The sequence below is a fragment of the Somniosus microcephalus genome, chromosome 27, assembly GCF_052327205.1.
Source record: "Somniosus microcephalus isolate GS21.2 chromosome 27, FLI_Smic_1.0, whole genome shotgun sequence".
Taxonomy (NCBI): Eukaryota; Metazoa; Chordata; class Chondrichthyes; order Squaliformes; family Somniosidae; genus Somniosus; species Somniosus microcephalus.
Genome location: NC_141013.1, coordinates 14,668,201 through 14,689,860, shown reverse-complemented (window position 1 = coordinate 14,689,860; position 21,660 = coordinate 14,668,201). Strand labels below are relative to the sequence as shown.

The 21,660-nt window shown below is 46.0% G+C and overlaps 1 protein-coding gene and 1 long non-coding RNA gene across 4 annotated transcripts in view; one reads left to right on the top strand and one right to left on the bottom strand.

The window, feature by feature from the left end:
* LOC147100000 (uncharacterized) overlaps positions 1-21,660 on the bottom strand; it is a 37,827-nt gene that overhangs the window by 642 nt on the left and 15,525 nt on the right. The window contains exon 2 of one of the 2 annotated variants that reach the window (XR_015073813.1): positions 3,455-3,529. This is a non-coding gene — a long non-coding RNA (uncharacterized LOC147100000). The remainder of the gene's footprint in view (positions 1-3,454; positions 3,530-21,660) is intronic. The other variant, XR_015073812.1, reaches the window with a different exon arrangement.
* kif7 (kinesin family member 7) overlaps positions 1-21,660 on the top strand; it is a 36,716-nt gene that overhangs the window by 11,388 nt on the left and 3,668 nt on the right. Inside the window, exons 7-16 of one of the 2 annotated variants that reach the window (XM_085968565.1) lie at positions 3,604-3,728; positions 6,302-6,487; positions 7,664-7,866; positions 8,604-8,801; positions 10,066-10,191; positions 14,110-14,286; positions 15,164-15,379; positions 17,870-18,076; positions 19,250-19,448; positions 20,156-20,320. In XM_085968565.1, the coding sequence (XP_085824691.1) occupies positions 3,604-3,728; positions 6,302-6,487; positions 7,664-7,866; positions 8,604-8,801; positions 10,066-10,191; positions 14,110-14,286; positions 15,164-15,379; positions 17,870-18,076; positions 19,250-19,448; positions 20,156-20,320 (1,802 nt within the window). Of the gene's footprint in view, positions 1-3,603; positions 3,729-6,301; positions 6,488-7,663; positions 7,867-8,603; positions 8,802-10,065; positions 10,192-14,109; positions 14,287-15,163; positions 15,380-17,869; positions 18,077-19,249; positions 19,449-20,155; positions 20,321-21,660 lie in introns of those variants that run through there. The other variant, XM_085968566.1, reaches the window with a different exon arrangement.

The following is a 21,660-nucleotide window of genomic DNA, read 5'->3' as shown; positions in this document are numbered from 1 at the left end:
TGAACCCATGTGATCTCCTGGGAGAGGTGAAAAACCAGATAAAAAACCCAATGGCCAATTTGGGAGGAAAAAATCTGGGAATTTCCTCTCCGACCCATCTAGGCGATCGAAACTCGTCCAGGAGATCACTGTCCCTATATGTTCTACAGTACTTACTTTCTGTAAAAGGTGATCTCCACCCCAGCCAGGAACAGGAATAGAACCATCTCCTGAAATCTAACACATAATTAGAACACAAGAAGTAGGAGCAGAACCAGGCTACACGGCCCCTGGGCCCGCTCCGTTACCCACAGGGCCATGACCGATCCGAACCTCGACTCATGTCCAATTTCCTGCCCGCTCCCCGTAACCCCTAATTCCCTTTACTACTAAGAAACTGTCTCTTTCTGTTTTAAATTTATTTAATGATGTAGCTTCCACAGCTTTCTGGGGCAGCAAATTCCACAGACCTACTACCCTCTGAGTGAAGAAGTTTCTCCTCATCTCAGTTTTGAAAGAGCAGCCCCTTATTCTAAGATTATGCCCCCTAGTTCTAGTTTCACCCATCATTGGGAACATCCTCACCATATCCACCCGATCAAGCCCCTTCACAATCTTATATGTTTCAATAAGATCGCCTCTCATTCTTCTGAACTCCAATGAGTAGAGTCCCAATCTACTCAACCTCTCCTCATACGTCCACCCCCTCATCCCCGGGATTAACCGAGTGAACCTTCTTTGTACTGACTCGAGAGCAAGTATGTCTTTTCTTAAGTATGGACACCAAAACTGTATGCAGTATTCCAGGTGCGGTCTCACCAATACCATGTACAACTGCAACATTACCTCCCTATTTTTATATTCTATCCCCCTAGCAATAAAAGCCAACATTCCATTGGCCTTCTTGATCACTTGCTGCACCTGCATACTAACTTTTTGAGTTTCATGCACCAGGACCCCCAGATCCCTTTGTACTACAGTACTTTCCAGTTTCTTGCCATTAAGACAATAACTTGCTCTATGATTTTTCCTGCCAAAGTGCATAACCTCACACTTTCCAGTATTGTATTCCATCTGCCAAATCTCTGCCCACTTACTTAGCCTGTCTATGTCCCTTTGCAGGTTTTTTATGTCCTCCTCACTACTTTCCTTCCCATCTTTGTATCATCTGCAAACTTTGATATGTTACACTCGGTCCCCTCCTCCAAATCATTAATATAGATTGTAAAGAGTTGGGGACCCAGCACTGACCCCTGCGGAACACCACTAGTTACTGATTGCCAGTCTGAGAACGAACCATTTATCCCAACTCTCTGCTTTCTGTTAGATAGCCAATCCTCCACCCATGCCAGAATATTACCCCTAATCCCATGATTTTTTTTATCTTGAGCAATAATCTTTTGTGTGGCACCTTGTCAAATGCCTTTTGGAAGTCTAAATACACTACATCCACTGGTTCCCCTTTATCCACCCTGTATGTTACTTCCTCAAAGAACTCAAGCAAATTTGTCAAACATGACTTCCCCTTCATAAAACCATGCTGACTTTGTCCTATTAAATTATGTTTATCCAAATGTCCCGTTACTGTTTCCTTAATAATGGACTCTAAAATTTTACCAACCACAGATATTAGGCTACCAGGTCTATAGTTTCCAGCCTTCTGCCTACTACCCTTTTTAAATAAGGGTGTTACATTAGCAGTTTTCCAATCTGCCGGGACCTTTGCTGAGTCCAGGGAGTTTTGGAAAATTATTACCAATGCATCCACAATCCCTACCGCCACTTCCCTCAAGACCCTAGGATGTAAGCCATCAGGTCCAGGGGATTTATCCGCCTTGAGTCCCATTATTTTACCAAGTACCCCTTCCTTAGTGATTTTAATCATATTTAGCTCCTCCCCCCCTAGAGCCCCCTGTTTGTCCAGTGTTGGGGTATTCTTAGTGTCCTCTACCGTAAAGACTGATACAAAATAATTGTTCAGCGTTTTTGCCATCTCCATGTTTCCCACCATTAATTTCCCGGTCTCATCCTCTAAGGGACCAACATTTACTTTAGCCACCCTTTTTCTTTTTATATAACTATAGAAACTATAATAACAAAGCATACACTTAACAGCAACACTTATGACAAAACCTTGCAAAATTCAATACACATTATAGTTTCGTGCTCGGTGTACTTTGTTGGCCAGACCTTCGAATTCCAAAGTATCTGTTCGAACACCCACACTTTTCCTTTTTTCAACCCTGCTTCGTGACAATTCACATGTTTGTGCATTATCTAATGCCATTAGCTTCTTCTCATGTCCCTTATCAATAACTTTAGTTTTAACGAATTCTCTTCCCAGTACAACTCCCTAACTTTGATATAGTTTCACCCTGGTTGATCTGTCAATGAAATCAATAGGCTGAAAACAGATACAGAAAAATGAATGAACAAAGGCCCCCCTACAGGCAAGGTTATCACTTGTCTACATTCCTTACACAGATGTGGTCTTGTAGGAGTTAATGGTCCCTAGAATGTATTTCTATCCCATGGTTGAATGTTAGGCTTCGCTAATCAAATGGCACTATAACTTCTTGAATTGATGGTCGAAAAATATAGTCTTGCCCATCAACTATGCGGCAGGGGCCTCCCCATCGGCCTGGCACGACACTTAACCATCATAAAGATGTCACGCATCTCCTGCTTCCCTGTGAAGCTGAAGAGATGTATAGGGTAGGACTGTCCTTATCTATTGGTAGCACTCTCTCGTCTGAGTCAGAAGGTTGTGGGTTCAAGTCCCACTCCAGAGCCGTGAGCACAACAACCTAGGCTGACACTCCAGTGCAGTGCCGAGGGAGTGCTGCACTGCCTGAGGTGCCGTCTTTCGGACGAGACGTTAAACCAAGTCTGCTCTCTCAGGTGGACGTAAAAGATCCCATGGTACTATTTCGAAGAAGAGCAGGGAAGATGTCCCCGGTGTCCTGGCCAATATTTATCCCTCAATCAACATCACTAAAAAACAGATTATCTGGTCCTTATCACATTGCTGTTTGGTGGGCGCTTGCTATGTGTAAATTGGCTGTCACGTTTCCAACATTACAACAGTGACTACACTTCAAAAAAGTACTTCATTGACTGTAAAGTGCTTTGGGACGTCCTGAGGACGTGAAAGGCGCTGTATAAATGCAAGTCTTTCTTCTTTCTTTCAAGACTTTAAGCGAACAAAAAAGCTTGGCTGACCACTGCTGAATTTCTTACCAATGAAAGCTCACTGACTGTCTCTGCCTGGAATTGCTTTAAATTAGGTTTACTGTCTAAACTGACCGTTGCCCTTCACTGCATTCTATATTAAACACAGATTTATCCAAAATGAAGCAAACCTGTCTTACGATTACACTTTTATTCTTCTAACAGAAACTCACTTAACAGGCAAAAGCTGAAAGTTAATATACTGGAATTAATATAAAGAGAAATCAATAGCATATATCAATACCATATTAGCAGCCTGATTAACCTTGGTAGGGAAGCAGAGGCTGAACGTCTTTGTGTTGTCCTGTGTAATATTCTGCTGAGAAATGAAGACATTTTTAAAGATGTTGTATTGCTCTGATGTCCTGAGATTAATTCTTTGTCCCCCGACAGACACCAGATCAATCGGACCTGGACAAAAAGAGATGCTCCTGGACTGATCACAGTCAAAAGCCGAAGTGGCCTCATCCAGTTCCGAGACAGCGACTCGAGCAGTCCTCGGAGTGAAGTAATGAAATGTACGCAGCTTCTCATGGTCTGCCTATGAACGTACAGCCAGGGCAGCAATCGGTCTGTTCAATTCAGGGAGAATCCACTGCCCTTTGCGCTTACTCTGTTATTTCCAAATACCTTCCCTCCTTTCCTGAAGACAATGATTCTCACCGAGGTACAGGTTTCATAGTTGCTAATTGCCCCCTGGTATATCTCCCAAGTGGTTGCGCTTCAGGTAAAAACATAGACAGTAAGTAAGCAGGATTGTGGAGAGCATCAAAGCTAAGTCAGATTTGACACTTAGGCATAGGCTTTCCACCCTCAGTCCCTTGATTGGGCCACATATTTCAGGGGGATAGGTGAGGGACCTTCTGCTATGGGCTCGGGCCTGTCACAGCGTCTGGACGCAGGTAGGTTCTGTGTTGCTTGCAAAACCGTGTTTTTTTTAAAATAAAATATTTACTTCACTCTTGATCTGTACAATTGTTCATTGGCCACTGCCTGAGAATTTGCACAGACCCTGGCTCCTCTTCTGCCTATCATTAAATGCTGGATGCCTGGGGCAAATAAATGGCCCCAGCGACGTGTTTAAACTGTGCGGCTAGGCTTTCCTTCATTTGCCTTTGTTATCGTATGTCTGCCCACATATTGCAACTCTGTTATGCCCCTGCAGAACTGGCACCTGGAAAACAGCATGGGAAGTGCCAGAGCGTTACCCTGAGCATCTTTCTGCTGCCACCTGTCAAAAATCCACTGAAAAAAATGGCAGGGGAATGCAGAATATGTAGTCCATGATGTCTACATATGCACACTTTGCAGCAAGGATCACTGGGTAGTGATCAGGAGCAGGATCCTGGCTGATTTCCCTCCCCCCCCCCCCGCCCCCCTTCCCAAGTCTAGAAGCAATGAAACCAATTGTTGTGTCCTAACTACTGCCCTGGCTGTAATCGGCAAACCCAGCACAGACATGGGATGGAACCCGATCTCTCTCGGTCTGTAACCCTTAGTTAATCGCTGCGTTTATCAGGCAATTTTTTTCTGAAGGCAATACACCCTCTTTAATTTATTTTATTCCAATTTACCCACTATGTCTCTGTGTTATCCGCATCTAAGTGTTCAACCAAGTGTTTGGCCTCCTTCCAGATCTCCACCAATTCTGTCTTGAAACTGGTTGCTGGGAGGAGTGTTGAGTGCAATCTGCAATGACAGTCGCTTTATTGTTGCTCTCTCTACAGAGAAAGAACTTCACCTCAGTTTGGTGCCTCCACGTAGTGATGCAGGGTCCTAATGGGGACGGTGGGAGAGCGTAGGGTTGGACACGTCCCAATGCTCCATTTCACTACTGCAGCTCATTACACTGCCTCTCTATTTTTGAGTGACAGGAGATCCAAAGTACTTGGGCTTCTCTGACAGCCCCACCGTGGTGCAACTATCAGGTCCCACTGTCCTGACTCATGCTTCACCAAGGCAACTGAACCAGGGTAGACCTGACCCAGTCCGGGGCAGAGCCCCAAAAAATGAAATATAGCTTCAAGTGGGGTGGAGAGTATATATTATGATACACAAGGTATCACAATTGAGTGGGACAGGCTCGATGGACCAGAGAGGGTCTTTACCTGTCCGTCATTGTTCGTATCACTCCGGTTCTTTCTTTACACACACTTCCTTCCGGCAAGGGTAGATAGATACCACTTGAAAATAAGCAAAGTTATGTTGGCCCAGAAATTCGGGTCTCCACGGGTGAGTACGCACGGGGTACTCGACCCATAAGCCCAATGGAAGTGCCGGTTTCTTGCATGCACTGCGCATGCGCGGGAAACCGGCACTTCTGTTCCCCTGAAAGAAGGGGTTCAGAGGTCGAACGCGTGCGCAGGAGAGGCAGCGCGTGCGCATCGAACTTGCATCTTTTTTGAAGGTTTTCCCGGAAGGGTAAGTCTCCAGAAGTTACACATATAAAAAGCAGTCGCAAGGCCTGCTTTTTACAAGGTAAGTGGTGAATTAATTAAAATTAAAACATTTTTTCCACAGGTTTATTATTTTTAAATACTTTAAAGAAAGATAAGTTTATTTTTAGTCCCGTTAGAAAATTAAAAAAAAAAATTCAAAAATTTAAATTATTGTTTAAAATTGTTATTTCGTCTAATTTATAGTTTATTTAAAATGTTTAAAAAAAAATTATTTGAAGATTTAGTGATGTTTTGGGGCTTATTAGTATTTATAAGTTTGACAGGTTATGAATGAAGCATTCCCTGCCACCATTGGCTCTCCATGGCCCACGTGATCCCAGGGGACGCATCGAACTAACTGCGCCCCGGGATACGCAAGCACTGCGCGCCGGCAGTTGGAGGAGGCCCAGGATCGGAATTCCACGGGGGCCCACAGCTCAACGGCCGGCGCGCAAGGTAAGTGCTGATCGGGGGCTTACACCCGCGGGAAGCCCCCGACCCAAATTTCTGGGTCGTTTTTTATTCTTTATAAAAGATCTATTGCATGGCAGTCTTTAAAAAATTGGTTGTAGTTAGCTATTTAGCTCAGCATTTTGCATAGCTCCAGCTTGAAGAACCTAAATGCTGATCCATCTTAAATTCTTGTTCTGCAGCTCCACGCAGGAGGGGAGAGCAGAATGGGGCCCCCTCTCCGCCGTTCTCGGATGAATTCAGGGATGTGTACCATCCCACGCTGAAGAACTCTGAGTGGAGGCCCGTCCAAGCACAGCACAAGATGCGGGAACTGGCCATCAACATCCGCATGAAGGAAGAACTTATCAAAGAACTCATCAAAACAGGTACAAGGGGTCCATTTCAAATAGATTTATTTAACTGCTGTTGTTATTGCCCTTTTCTAACAGTCAACAAAATACAGGTGAGATAATTCGTCAGCTTCAAAATTCACTTGGTGTTCTTTCTGAAAATGGAAGTAGCACTACATGAAGAAAGACAGTAACATTAGGAGCAGTGCAGCAACAGATCTAGCTCTGTAATAAATATACGTGTATATTAAAAGTCTTGGGTCTGTACCAACTTCTGTCTGCACTACTTGACTTACTGTTGTCACTTTTCTGTCACAGTTTTTGTGTCAGTTTTTTCCATTATAAATTCCTATCTCCACATTTCTAATGGAAAACGTTAATGTAAGCTAGTCACTCTGATTGCACAAGTTGAGCAACTAATTAACATGATTGTCTCAAAATGCATTTTGAATTTTTTTATTGCCCTTTTTAGCGTGTCAGCTGTGGCTCAGTGGGCAGCACACTCGCCTCTGAGTCAGAAGGTTGTGGGTCCAAGTCCCACTCCAGGGACTTGAGCACATAAAGCTAGGCTGACACTCCCAGTGCAGTACTGACAGAGTGCTGCACTGTCGGAGGTGCCGTCTTTTGGATGAGACGTTAAACCGAGGCCCCATCTGCTCTGTCAGGTGGACATAAAAGATCCCATGGCAGGGGAGTTCTCCCCGGTGTCCTGGCCAATATTTATCCCTCAACCAACATAACAAAAACAGATTATCTGGTCATTAACACATTGCTGTTTGTGGGACCTTGCTGTGCGCAAATTGGCTGCCGTGTTTCCCACATTACCACAGTGATTACACTCCAAAAGTACTTCATTGGCTGTAAAGTGCTGTGAGACGTCTGGTGATCGTGGAAGGCACTATATAAATGTAAGTCTTTCTTTCTTGTAACTGAGGTTTCTAAAGTCCAAAAATAAGGATTATATATTCTACAATAACATGATTAAATTTAATCATTTGAATTTGTCTTTTGTAGCTTTAATGCCTTCATTAAATACGGAAAATTTGAAAAATGTATGGAACCTCAAAACATCTCTTATAATTGCAGTGAATTCCCTAAATAAAATAAATGAGTCAGTAAGATTGTGGCAGGGTATACAAGTAGTGAACTGATTAGTAGTGAACTGTTAGTAATCACACACATTTTCAGCTAATTTTGTGTTTGGATGGCTAGGGAGAGACGCCCAGGCGATGAACAAGCAGTACTGTCTGAAGATTCAAGAGCTGGAGCAGGAGGTGGAACAGGCGAGGGCGGAGCTGACAGAGGCTCAGAAACAGCTCCAGGACCTTGAGGAGAAAGAGCCCAGGGACCCGATGGAAAGGACCAAGCTCCAGGAGTACCACAAAAAAATTGTTGCCGCGCAGAGTAAAGTGCAGGTGTGTAAGGTGATGTGGCTGGTAGTATTGCTGCCTCCAGTTGAAACGGTTGAATTACACAGCGAAGGTGCCGTGAACAACAGCAAGTAACAATTCTGCTCGACCGAGGTGAAAAATATTGCAGTGTCAGCAATATAAAAGTGTACGACATGTGCCAGATCCAAGTATTTATCTTTGAACTGCGTCCTGCTATTTATCTTTGGCGATTTACTTATTTTCAAACAGTGATCCAATATTTATTTTATGGCAGTCTGATGTTTATTTTTGTTGCAGAATTGTAGGCTGTCTCTCCCCAATGTTTTGTACCCCTATTGTGTATCCCAAAGGAGCACAGATAGTGCTATCGGGCAATCTTGATTGGAAAATTCCCACTTTTGTCTCATTGCAGCAGACTGTAATAAGTTTGATTCTAGGGACAAATACACTGGACTATTGAATGCGCAGTTCCCTGATTCAGTGGGGAATCACATACACCGGCTCACACATGAAGAATGGCCCCTTAGGTGAGGTACCAGAAGGTGGTTAGCACCTATGGAACTATAGCACCTTCAAAAGAGAGGGGAAAGAATGTTTCCCTTCGGAGTTTAGGACGTGTGCAAATTTTTTTTCTCTCACTTACAGTAATGGATTTATCCAGTTCTATTTCCTGCTGCAATGGAGAAGTGCTGGCTGATTTTTGTTTAATCATCAGGCTGACTATCAGCTGCTGCTAATCTTGACATTAATCCCTTTTCCAGGCGCTAAGACAGAAGAAACGGGATACCGAGCGGCTGGTATCGCTGTCGTCGCAGAGCGAGCGGCGGATCCACGAGATGGAGAGAAACGTGCAGCTGATGAAGCAGCAGCAGGCATTGCTGCAGAAAAAACTGAAAGAGGAAATGGATCAGAAAAGGCGACTGGAGACAGAGATGCAGAAAGGAAAACATCGAGTGACGGTACAGCACGGTGCATGTTGGGGGTGCCACTGAGGCTGGGTGAATTGTCCTGTCTTGCATTTCAGAATTCAGTCTGTTTTTCTGTGCAAAGTGCAATGAGCTTTCCTCTGTATTTGAAAACACATACATCGAAACCTGTACAAACAAAGACACCTGCAAAAAGTACGGACACTTATTGACAGTCCCAAATAACTTACATTGTAAGAAATGCAAGCTGCACCTTGAAACCACTCGCAAATTACGAACTACGTAATACACCAAGTCCATTTACATCTTAAAACGCGGGACACGCAGGTCAGCGCGAGGCGGCAATGGGTGAATGAAAGGGCTTTTGTGGAATGGGGAGCTCTTCACCCAGCCTCCATAGCAGCAGAGAAACTGACTCGGTTGTAATCCTTCGAAAACAAAGCAACAGACTTTTAAAAGAGTTCTCTGGTGAACAGCTCATGCTCTGAAAGCAATTTGGTTTTCTGTGGAGTTTTTTTAGTTCACCTCTTGTTGCATGCTTATAACAACCACTTGCATTTATATAGCACCTTTAATGAAGAACATTATCCCAAGGTGCTTTACAGAGGGTGGGGGAGGCAAATAAATAGATAAAAGGAATGAATGGGAGAGATTAGGAAGCATAACCAAAATTGTGTTCAAAGGTTGTGACGTAAGAAAACTACTAGACACTTGGTCTAAGCGTTAACAAAGCTTTAATCAACTGTTTTACAACATGGAGGTCTAGTTGTGTCCTTCACTAGTTCCTGTTAAGAATGTCCTGCGCAAGCTGGGCCCGTGCCCGAGTATTTATGCTCTCCCTGGACAGCGCCACCCGCAGGCCGCTCAGTATTATTTCATAAGTCTTTCTTTCATGAACGACTGATTCATGTCAGGTTGGGTTTTGAGAAGGTGTTTAAAAGCGGAGAGAGAAGTAGAGAGTCAGAGGAATTTAAGGAGGAAGCGCCAAAGAGTGTAACGACAGCTGCTACAGGCTCAGCCACCACTGGTGGTGTGAAGTGAGAAGGGAAACACAAAAGGCCAGAGTCAGAAGTACAGAAGAGGAGGAGGCTGCAGAGACAGGGTTAGGTAAAGTTGTGCATGAGTATGAAGATGAGGGCGAGGATTTTAAATTTAATGTGTCGAGGGGACGGAGCCAGCGATGACAAGAAGGTGGGTGATCGGGACTTTGTGTGGAACAGGATATGGAAACTCCCGGTAGATTGTGAATGCCCCCAAAGGATAATGAAGTGCTAATCTTTCCTCCTTCTGCATGCAGGAGCTTGAAATAAAACATGAGCAGCAGAAAAAGATTCTTAAGATTAAAACTGAAGAGATAGCAGCCTTCCAAAGGAAGAGGAGAAGTGGAAGCAACGGGTCCGTTATCAGCCTCGAAGAGCAGCAGGTAAAGTGATGCTGGACCAAGAACTTGCACCTGAACACAGTGCAATAGGAGTTCTGACTGGATCTGCTCAACTTTACCAAAGGAGCCTTGGTTTAACTGTGTTGCTTGTTTGCTTCCCTCTCAATTTTCTTTCCTTAGTCCTCCTGTCCTGAAGGTGGTGACCCATACTGAGTACAGGCCAAGCAGCTCCAGTGTCCTGTTACCAGTTTCTGCGGTGGCCAATTTCCTATAGGCCCTGCCGCAATCGTCAATTATTGTAAGTGGTTTCGCCCTGCCCGTAGCGAGCACGCAAACCCCCTTACCACAAGTTCTGGATGATAGGAATTACTGAGGACAGATTGGAACACGGACAGCGTTTTCGGGCTCACCCGTACAGTGTTTATTAAGGTTGACAAAACCACTCCACTCGCATACAGTACGAGCGGTGTGAACACAACAGTACAGTTTAAAACAGTACAACCATGACTTGTCCAACAAGCCCCTGCCGTGCTGACTTACCACGGCCTAAAAACACTCTCCCGTGGACCCTTCCAACGCTAAACTCCCTCTGGTTTGGTAGGAACATACAGGCACCCCCTCACACAGCTAAGTGATCTGGGTGTGCAGGCTTGGCAATGCTCACCTAGATTGCCCTTGATTTTGCTTGCAGCTTCCTCCCATACGTCTCGGCTACCTGGTTCCATACCGGCCTTGCGCCATGCGAGTCCCAGTCTGAGTCGAAGTCTGTCTCGGTTGGAAGAGCAAGGCTCGGCTCCTCTTGACGTTCCGTTGTGGGGAGGGCAGGAGAGAGAGAGAGAGAGAGCTATCCAAAACGGCTCTCTGATATACCAACCCCCCCCCCCCCAATACACAGACTGCTGTCTGTGGTTTTAATGGACACATGGCCTCAGGGAAATGGTTTCCAGGCCTCCTCCCAGGTTTGGATAGTTTAGATCTCGTTTCGATCTCCCAGACAATTTAACTTAACAAGCTCATCTCCTTCAGAAACAGTGAGCCGCCAGCCTCGTTATTCATGACTTGGGAGTGGGCCTTTTGGGCCATTGTTCCCAAGGACCGTCCGTTACCATATGAATGCAACCTGGTTACGTCAGCCACCTTCAGCTCTTCCCCCCCCCCCCCCCCCCAAACCGCCTGTCCAGTTTTTAATAATATGTTCATAATTTAAAAATCCATGGAGTCTGCGCCGACTGCTACAGCCCCTCGCCTGAATGAACATTCCATTCAATATATACTTTAGCAGTAATAGGCAGGTCTGTTCCAGTATTTAGCAGTTGCCGCCTTCTCAACAGATTTTACTTATGTGTAATTATTAATTTCACACAAATCGACTCAGCAAGTTACCACTGAGCTAATTGAAAAGGGAGTTGGAATACAAGAGTAAGGAAGTCTTGCTGCATTTATACAGGGTTTTGGTGAGACCACACCTGGAGTACTGTGTACAGTTTTAGTCTCCGTACCTAAGGAAGGATATACTTGTTTTAGAGGCGGTGCAGCTAAGGTTCACTAGACTGATTCCTGGGATGAAAGGGCTCTCCTATGAGGAGAGATTGGATAGAATGGGCATATATTCTCTGGAGTTTCGAAGGATGAGAGGTGATCTCATTGAAACATATAAGGTTCTAAGAGGGCTTGACAGGGTAGATGCTGCGATGCAGTTTCCCCTGGCTGTAGAGTCTAGAACTAGAGGGCATAGTCTCAGGATAAGGGGTCGGTCATTTAGGACTGAGATGAGGAGAAATTTCTTCACTCGGAGGGTTGTGAATCTTTGGAATTCTCTACCCCAGAGGGCTGTGGAGGCTCAGTCGTTAAGTATATTCAAAAAAGAGATCAATAGATTTTTGAATTTTAAGGGAATCAAGGGATCGGGCAGGAAAGTGGAGCTGAGGTCGGAGATCAGCCATGATCTTATTGAATGGTGGAGCAGGCTGGAGGGGTCGTATGACCTACTCCTGCTCTTATTTCTTACGTTCTAAAAATAAATTCAAGAGGTTTCCTGTTTATAAAAATTAGGTAAAACTTAGCAAAGCCCAGGAAAGTGCACCGCCCAGTGTTGGACTGAGCCCTAAGGACCAGGTCAGTCCTAGATTCTGCCTCCTGTCTGTGCTGCATTATCTGATCTCAGCCAGGGGTAGGCATACACCAATTGGCCTCAGTGCCCGAAGGCCAGGGTTTTGACTTCTGATCACTATCACTAGCAATGCTTGCTGGAAAGTGCATGTGTGCAGACATTGGGTGAGAACAGGGTCAGGCACAGGTGCACTGCCCCTCCCAGCCAAATAGCCTGCTGGTACTCGTAGTCATTGAGTCATAATGGCACAGAAGGAGGCCGTTTGGCCCATCGAGTCTGTGCCGGCTCTCTGTTGTCAGTCCGTCCCATTCCCCCACTCTATCCCCGTAGCCCTGCAGGTTTATTTCCCTCAAGTGCCTATCCAGTCTCCCCTTGAAAACATTGAGTGTCTCCGCTTCCACCACTTCTGCCGGCAGCGAGTTCCAGGCCCTCACCACTCGCTGCGTAAAAAAGTTTTTCCTCACGTCCCCCCTGTATCTCTTGCCCAAAACCTTAAATCTGTGTCCCCTAGTCCTTGTACCATCAACTAGTGGGAACAGCCTTTCCCCGTCTAGCCTATCCAAACCCGTCATAATCTTGTACACCTCTATCAAATCACCCCTCAACCTCCTTTGCTCTAATGAAAACAAATCCAGCTTCTCCAACCTGTCCTTGTAGCTAAGATCCCCCATCCCCGGAACCATTCTAGTAAATCTCCTCTGCACCCTCGCAAATGCCTTCGCACCCTTCCTAAAGTGTGGTGACCAGAACTGGACGCAATACTCGAGTTATGATCAGACATTACGAATGGCCAGTTGCTCAAACTGGAGCCCATGGGAGAGGCTGCCCCACCAAGAGTAGCATCTTCAGGACAGAAGGGTAAAACACAAAACATCTAACCCAGTCTAATATGTCTTAATTTCTGGGCCAATAAGCACAGCAGAGCCCTGAAAATCCGTAAGTGCCGGGATCAGACTGTCGGGAACCTCCGCCACTAACCCTACTAGAGTATCCATGATTGGGGGATGTTCCCCCTTTTGCATAAAGCTGGTGGGCACCTATGCCGCTGTGGGCACATCTGGAGCACCTGCCAAAGGCGGGGGATGTTGGGGCACAGGTATTGTCGTGTTTGGTAGGCGCCGAAGCTCGGGGGGCGTGTATTGCAGTGCTGGGCAGTCCCTTTTGTCCGGGCGTGCGTGCCGTTGCCACTGGCACGAGAGATATTCTTGCCCCTGCACAAGTCACCCACAAAAGATGGCGGTATTTGGCCCACAGAGCTATGGGGATTGAGGCCTGGACCACCACATGGGCCCCACAGCCATCACAAGCGACGTTGATGTGCCTTTCCTTCCCCCCAGAATGCCACCCATCCGGCAGAAACCAGACCAGGGCCGAGAAAACTCCCAGCCTACTACAAAACAACAAGAAGTTGCATTTATATAGCGCCTTTAACGTGGCAAAACATCCCAAGGTGCTCAACACAAGCATTATCAATAAAAAAAAATGTTGACACCGAGCCACATACGGAGATATTAGGACAGATGACCAAAAGCTTGGTCAAAGAGGTAGGGTTTAAGGAGCATCTTAAAGGAGATTATTTAAATTTAAAGCCTAGGAGATTTTTTCCTCCTACCACGGCCCCTGTGACGGCTGGCGGGGGGGAGGCCATGTTTGTGACGGACAGAGGTTCCGCCCCACCATGCGGCTACTCACATCAGGGGCTGGAACCCGATGTGTCCGGGTGCTGACAAAACTGGGAGAGTGCGCCGAAAGGCCCATAGATTTTCGTGGCCCTTAATTTATCATGAGAGAAAAGCTGCCTTTTGAGCCCTGGCTCTGAAATGGCTATTGACGATCCATTTTATTTGTAGAAAATTGAAGAGCAGAAAAGGTGGTTGGACACGGAGATTGAGAAGGTTCTGGAACAACGGAAGGCGCTGGATGACCTGGAAGAGGAGCTGAACAAACGGGAGACCATTGTAGAAAAGAAAGAGGCCTTGCTACAGGAGAAGAGTGGGCTGGAGAGCAAGAGGCTGCGGTCCAGTCAGGTGAGACTGCAGGCGGCTCTGATCTAGTCAGGCGAGAAGCTGTGCTTTCATCAGGTGAGCGATTGAGAGGGTGCAATTCAGTCAGGTGGAAGAGCAAGAGGCCAAGATTCTATAAGGTGAGAGCCGAAGAGGGCACTTTTCAGTTAGGTAAAAGAACAAGACCCCATTAGGTGAAAGAATGAGGCTGAGATCCTATTAGGGCCTCAACTTTAACTCCTAACCTATCAGTTATGAGAATAAGAGATCACGATTCAAGTGCGTACAAGACTATCAAAGTTTCTTTTCTCCAATTTTGTCCCATCCTCTCCTGAAGGAGCGAACTCTTGCTGGATATGGTTCTACTAATGTCAGCAGCCCTTCCTTACCTCGTGTATATACCGTGCTATATATGTGAGCCTGGACAATGAATATTGTCAGGGTATTCAGCTGTGATCCTGCTGAGCCTGATGCCCACACATGCACTTACCAGCAGGCAGTTACTGGATACTGATCAGCAGTGGGAACGCTGGCTGATTTTCCATTCCGTAGCCCAGGGGTGCTGAAGCCAATTGTAGCGCCCAATCCGATACCCCAGCTAAGATCAGCTCACTGAACGCAGACCAGCAATTAAACCTGGAACCTCATCCTACATTACAACAGTGACTACACTTCAAAAGTACTTCATTGGCTGTAAAGTGCTTTGGGACGTCCTGAGGTCGTGAAAGACACTACATAAATGCAAGTCTTTCTTTTTCTTTATGGATCTGTGCTACACTGTAATACGTTTAGCTGCTAACATCAGGAGGCTATAAAGAAAAAGGAAGATTTTCTGATTTTGTTTCAATTCATTTTAAGGTCTCAACATGTTGCCCATTCCTTTTTTTTCCCCCCTCTTTAGGCTCTGAGCAATGACATTGTGAGAGTGTCGAGCCGCATTGAATCTCTGGAGAAGGAGCTGTCAGAGAAGAACGGGCAGTTGCGTAATGGCAGCGCCCACAACCAACAGGAAATCCGCGAGGAGATTTCCAACCTGCGGCACGAGAAGGATCAGATGATGAAACAGCGCACCGAACTGGATGAGAAACTGCGGATGGGCAACCTGCTGTCGGCAGAGGTGTGGCTGGTCATGAGAGAAACCAATCTGTTCCATGCCATATTGTAACATCAAACAGAATTACTCGTATGTTAGAATAATAGTTCCACCATGTTGGCTATTTAGTGTGCCCCTGAAGCCGTGTATTTCTGTTGAATACACAAAGCCCTTGGTACTCATGAGATGGCTGGTGCAGAACCAGTTGCAGCCTATTCACTACACAATGGAATTGATATCCCGATGTAGCTGAGTAACGACACAGTGGCTTGTATATTCATGCAGCGTATCTGACATACACTTCCGGTGTAAACATCTGTCTGTCTCCGTGTAATATGTAAAGTTTTGATATGGCGAGCACTTAGTATAAATAACACGTTTACTTCTTGTAACGCTTTCCCTATCACACTTTGTTCATAACGCTCCTTTTATATTGTTATAAAGCAGCATATTCTCTGTCCCACCATGAGCAAAACCATGGGAGATCTGCTAGTAAGCTAATATAAATTATGTTTTTAAATTTTATAATAGTTCCAAAAATTGCAATAAGTTAGGTGGACTGATGGCAGAATGCCACCTGCAGTGAGATCATGGAAAAGGTGACGTCCCTCAACAAAGGCCTGATTGGCTCGCTGGTTACTATGGTGCCTGTGGTTTCAGGGACTGTTTAACTGGTGTCTTTGAGCCTCCTGTTCACTGGTGGTTGGTTTTTGTCTCTCTTCCTCTCCTGAAGGTGTTGATTGGTGTTGGGGTTCCAGAGGTGACTACTGCCCTCTGGTGCCTCACCTAAGTGGCCACTCTTAATGTGTGAGCGCAGTGGTGTGTCAGGTGGTGCACTTACCAATTGAGCCATTCGGGGGCACTGGTGTATGCTTTTCAGTGGTGCTCAAGAGAGACAGTGTTAGAATTTAAACACTCCACCTGTTCTACCGTGTATTTGTACAGAAGAGTTCTGTAAAATTCAAATCTCATGAACATTTCAGTCAGGGCATAAAACTATGCAGCAGTTACAAACTTCTGTCTGATGCTAATATTTATTTTTTAAAGTATAAATATTCAAATATTTATCCAATTCCGCTCTAAAAGTTACTATTGAATCTGCTTCCACCACACTTTCAGGCAGTGCATTCCAGATCACAATAACCCCCCCCCCCCCCCCACTGTGTGAAAATTCAGATTTATCTTGTGGCATTATAGCATATGTGTGCCCCCGCCCATTGCTCAGTGGGTAAATGCACTGCCTGCGGCTTGTTGAGATCAGAAGGCCACAGGTTGCATCCCTGGTCTGTGCTGAGTCTGCTGATTGCGGTTGGGCTTTGGGCTAGGAAAGAGAAAAATCGGCCAAGGTTCCTGCTTCTGAGCATTCTTTAGTATCTGCTGCTGGGAAGTTCTTGGATGTTGGGTGAAGGCAGGATCAGACGCCGTCATATTGCCTCCCCCCCCCCCCCCCCACAGTCAGCTAGCCAAACTGTCTGGGTTCACACATAAAGAAGTAATGGAAGGCAGCGAGTGTTCATTGAACTATAACCTGGCATACTCAGCACTTTCAGAGGGAAGGAAATTAGGGGTGGGGGGGGGGGGGGGAAGTAAGTTATTCTGGTTGTTTTTGAGCAATCGGTGCTGGACAGTCTTCTGAGTGAGTTCTGACCAGTCAGTGTTCTTTTGCTAATAATAAATAAAAACAGAGAGTCATAGAATGATGCAGCACAGAAAGAGGCCATTCGGCCCATCGTGCCTGTACTGGCTCTTTGATAGAGCTATCCAACTAGATCCACTCCCCCGCTCTTTCCCCATAGCCCTGCAATTTTTTCTCTTCAAGTACTTATCCAATTCCCTTTTGAATGTTACTATTGAATCAACTTTCACCACCCTTTCAGGCAGTGCATTCCAGATCACAACAACTCGCTGTGTAAAAAAAAAAAAAAAAAAAATGTTTCCTCATTTCGCCTCTGGTTCTTTTGCCAGTCACTTTAAATCTGTGTCCTCTGGTTACCGACCCTTCTGCCGCTGGATACAATTTCTCTTTATTTACTCTATCAAAACTGTTCATGATTTTGAACTCCCCTATCAAATCTCCCCTTAACCTTCTCTGCTCTAGGAGAACAACCCCAGCTTCTCAAGTATCTCCACATAACTGAAGCTCCTCATCCCTGGTATCATTCTAGTAAATCTCTTCTGCACCCTCTCTCAAGGCCTTGGCATCCTTCCTAAAGTGTGGTGCCCATAATTGAACACAATACTCCAGCTGAGGCCTAACCAGTGTCTTACAAAGGTTTAGCATAACTGGCAGCAGGTCAGGCAGCATTTGTGGAGAGAGAAACAGAAATAACATTTCAGGTCGATGACTTTTCAGAGTTCTGATGGAAGGCCATCGACCTAAAACGTGAACCCTGTTTCTCTCTCCACAGATGCTGCCTGATCTGCTGAGTGTTTTCAGCATTTTCTGTTCTCATTTCCGATTTCCAGCATCCGCAGTGTTGTTTGTTTTAGTGTTCTTCTGTTGTTGCTCTCCAGGAAGAAAGGATCCTTTTCCAGCTGGATGAAGCTATTGAGGCGCTGGACGCTGCTATTGAGTACAAGAACGAGACCATCACACGCAGGCAGAGGGTGCTGCGTGCATCTGCCAGCATGCTGTCCCAGTGCGAAATGAACCTGATGGCAAAGCTGAGCTACCTCTCGGCGTCCGAAACCAGAGCGCTGCTCTGCAAGTACTTCGACAAGGTAAGGAGCTTATCTCCTTTTAATGTGTGGAACTGCTTACTTCCTCTTCGCTCGCTGACCTACATTGGCTCCCAGTTGAGCAATGCCTCGATTTTAAAATTCTCATCCTTGTTTTCAAAACCCTCCATGGCCTCGCCCCTCCCTTTCTCTGTAACTTCCTCCAGCCCCACAACCCCCCCCCCCCCCCCCCCCCATGATACCCCGGGGTAGGACATTTAGGACTGAGATGAGGAGAAATTTCTTCACTCAGAGGGTGGTGAACCTGTGGAATTATTTACCACAGAAGGCTGTGGAGGCCAAGTCACTGAATATACGTAAGAAGGATATAGATAGATTTCGAGACACAAGGGGCATCAAGGGGTATGGAGAGAGAGCGGGAAAATGGTATTGAGATCGAGGATCGGCCATGATCATACTGAGTATTGAGATAGAGGCTCAGCCATGATCATATTGAATGGTGGAGCAGGCGCGAAGGGCCGAATGGCCTACTCCTCCTATTTTTCTATGTTTCTATCTGCACTCCAGCCTCCCCGATTTTAATTGCTCCACCATTGGTGGCCGTGCCTGCAGCTGCCGAGGCCCTAAGCTCTGGAATTCCCATCCTAAACCTCTCCACCTCTCTACCAATGTTCCCTCTAAGCTGTGCGCGTGTGCGACCGGGCAGTAATCAGCAAGGTCCCGCGCAGGCCACTCAAGCTTTTACCTTGAAAATACCTCACATGCGCAGAAATTTAAAGGGACCATGCATTGAAAGCAACGCGCAGAACAAAGCGCAGCTCACAGGAAACATTGCTCTCTACCTCCCTTTCCTCCTTTAAGACACTCCTTAAAACATACCTCTTTGACCAAGTTTTTGGTCACCGGCGCTAGTATCTCCTTATGTGGCTCGGTGTCAAATTTTGTTTGGTAACGCTTCTGTGAAGCGCCTTGGGACGCTTTACTACGTTAGAGGTGCTATATAAATGCAAGTTGTTATTGTTGTTCCTTGTTTATTCCCCAGGGGAGCCACATACCACTGTGTGCCTTCTCCAGACACCGCTATTTTCAGGAGAGGAGTAAGGGAGGACATATGGGGGAGGGAAACAATAAAGTGAGCACTGACTGTTCCACTTCTGGCATTGTGGGACCCACAATTGCGGCGTCTTCTGAAGCAGTGCCACTGTGTTCCTGCAGGTGGTGACACTCCGAGAAGAGGAACGCAAGATGCAGCTGGCGTTCATGGAGCTGGAGATGCGCGCGGAGGAGCAGCAGAAGCTCGTTTACTGGCTGGAGGCGGCGGTGGAGCGCCAGCAACTGGAGACGGATCGTCGCCTCACTCTCCAGCAGAAGGAACACGAGCGGAACCTGCAGCTCCTGCTGCAGCACTGCAGAGGTAGTGACTGACTGCATCCGCGGAGCATGCACATATTGTGCCCAGGTGCTCTAATGCTATATGGGCACTATCATGATATGCATTCTTTTATATTGCATGTATTCGCTTATTTTTTTTAAATTTTAATAATTATCCTTTATAATGACAGCATTATGGTGTAGACTCAGATTAATTATGAGTTGGATTGAGTTCCTGCAACTCATTTCACCCTGGACTGTTTCCCATTTGACAGAAGCATCATCCAGTACAGCTCTAAGCCATATAAACCAGAGGCCCCAGATTCAACTCCCGGTCTGTGCCGAGTTAACTGATTTCTGCCAGGCAGTGGTAAGAGTGCTTCAATCAACCTCAGTGTCCCGGGTTAAAGAAGGGAAAAATCAGCCTGGCTTCCTTCCCGATTTCTATACAGAAAGTGCATGGGTGGGGATGTCAGATGAGCACAGAATTGGGATCACTTGTGAATTCTCCCAGTTGACTATCATGTTGACGCTCACTATCGAGGCTCGCACGCAAAGAACAGCCAGGAGGTACCAGAGGTTGGTTAGCCTCTATGAAACCGTACCATCGCCACATGTCAGAACCTTCTGGAAAGGAGAGGGAGAACTGGCAGCAAGAAAGGTTTTGATTAAAACCGCTGGCACCTGGTGGAACAGTCCCAAGACCTTTTGTGGAATCATCATCTTTCTATTTTTGTCGTCTTTTCGCAGGACAGATGGATGAAGGAATTGCTGGGAGTCAGAGGCAGTATGAGGGCTGGATCCAGACGCTGGAAAAGGAGCTTGTCTGGTACAAACGAGCCAACCATGAGCTGAACCTGAAACTGAGAGAGCTGTCCAGTTATCTCTTGAATCAACCAGCTGAGCCGAGCAAACGTAAGGAATGGAACTTGGCAGCGGTCACTGAAACTCCAATTAAACTGCAGCTTCCTCATAGCTAGTTCTCAATCACAGCAATCATTTTATTTTACCCAGAGAGCAACCAGTGTGTGAAACTTTTTCGACATAACATATGTTACGTTTGCTAAAACAGGAGTGTGAGAGACGGTCTGTCTTCCTCTGTTACAAATTTGATTTAATTCCTCATTTTTTGAGTTCTCATTTTCAGACTACCGTTCTTTTTATAAAAAAAACCCAAAAAAAACAACTATCAATGAGTGAATGTTAATGGAAGGTAGAGTAATGCAGGTTGGCCTGTGACACCCTTTATTTCTGTCATCTTTTCAATCAGTCCCAAGTGTCTGAGTGAGTGAGGTGGATTGTGCTCCTCTGTGTACTGCCCCTCAGTTCTAAATCAGACCAATGATTAATTATATTTAAAGCTTCTGTTTGTTGCTCTTGTTAAATATGAAGAAGAAATTATTGAGTCGCACCCCCTTTGTGGCGCTAACTTTGCCGGGGCGCTACTTTTAGCGCCCGCGTGGCCAAAATTCATCAGTAGCGCCCCAAGAGGAAGCTAACGGGAGGCACAAAGCAACCAAATTTCTTCCCCATAGTGTTTTACAACCAATTAAATACTTTTGAAGTGTAGTCACTGTTATATAAGCAAACACAGCAGTTTGGGATTTTTTTTTATGGGATGTGGGCATCGCTGGCAAGGCCAGTATTTATAGCCCATCCCTAAAGTTAATTTGCGCACAGCAGACTTCCACAAACAGCAATGAGATAAATTACCAATTAGTGTTGATGATTTTGGTTGAGGGATACATGTTGGGCAGAATACTGGGAGAACCCACCCCCCTGTTCTTCCAATAGTGCCATGGGATCTTTTACATCCACCTGAATAGGCAGACATTTAACATCTCATCTGAAAGGTGGCATCTCCGACTGTGCAGCACTGTCTCCTTACTGCACTAAGTGTCAGACTACCTTATGTGTTCAAATTCTGCAGTGAGGTTTGATCCTCCAGCCGCCGCCTTCTGACGTGAGAGTGTTACCACTGAGCCGAGCTGACACTTTGGATTTTGAAAAGGCCCCAGAGTCAGATTGTTACTCACGGTCCTTCACACGTTGTTACCGGTAGTCACAGTGCCACAAGGAGGCTCTGAATGGAGGCCAGATGGTGCCCAGGAAGGGAGAGAAATCAAACAGAGTGAGGGGCGTTCACCAGGTTGCATCTGTGCATTTCTGCATATCTGACCATCCACCGATGGCCTGGATGCAAGCCTCAGCCAGAGAACGTGTAATGGCTCAGGAGAGAAAGAGAGCGTGTGCCC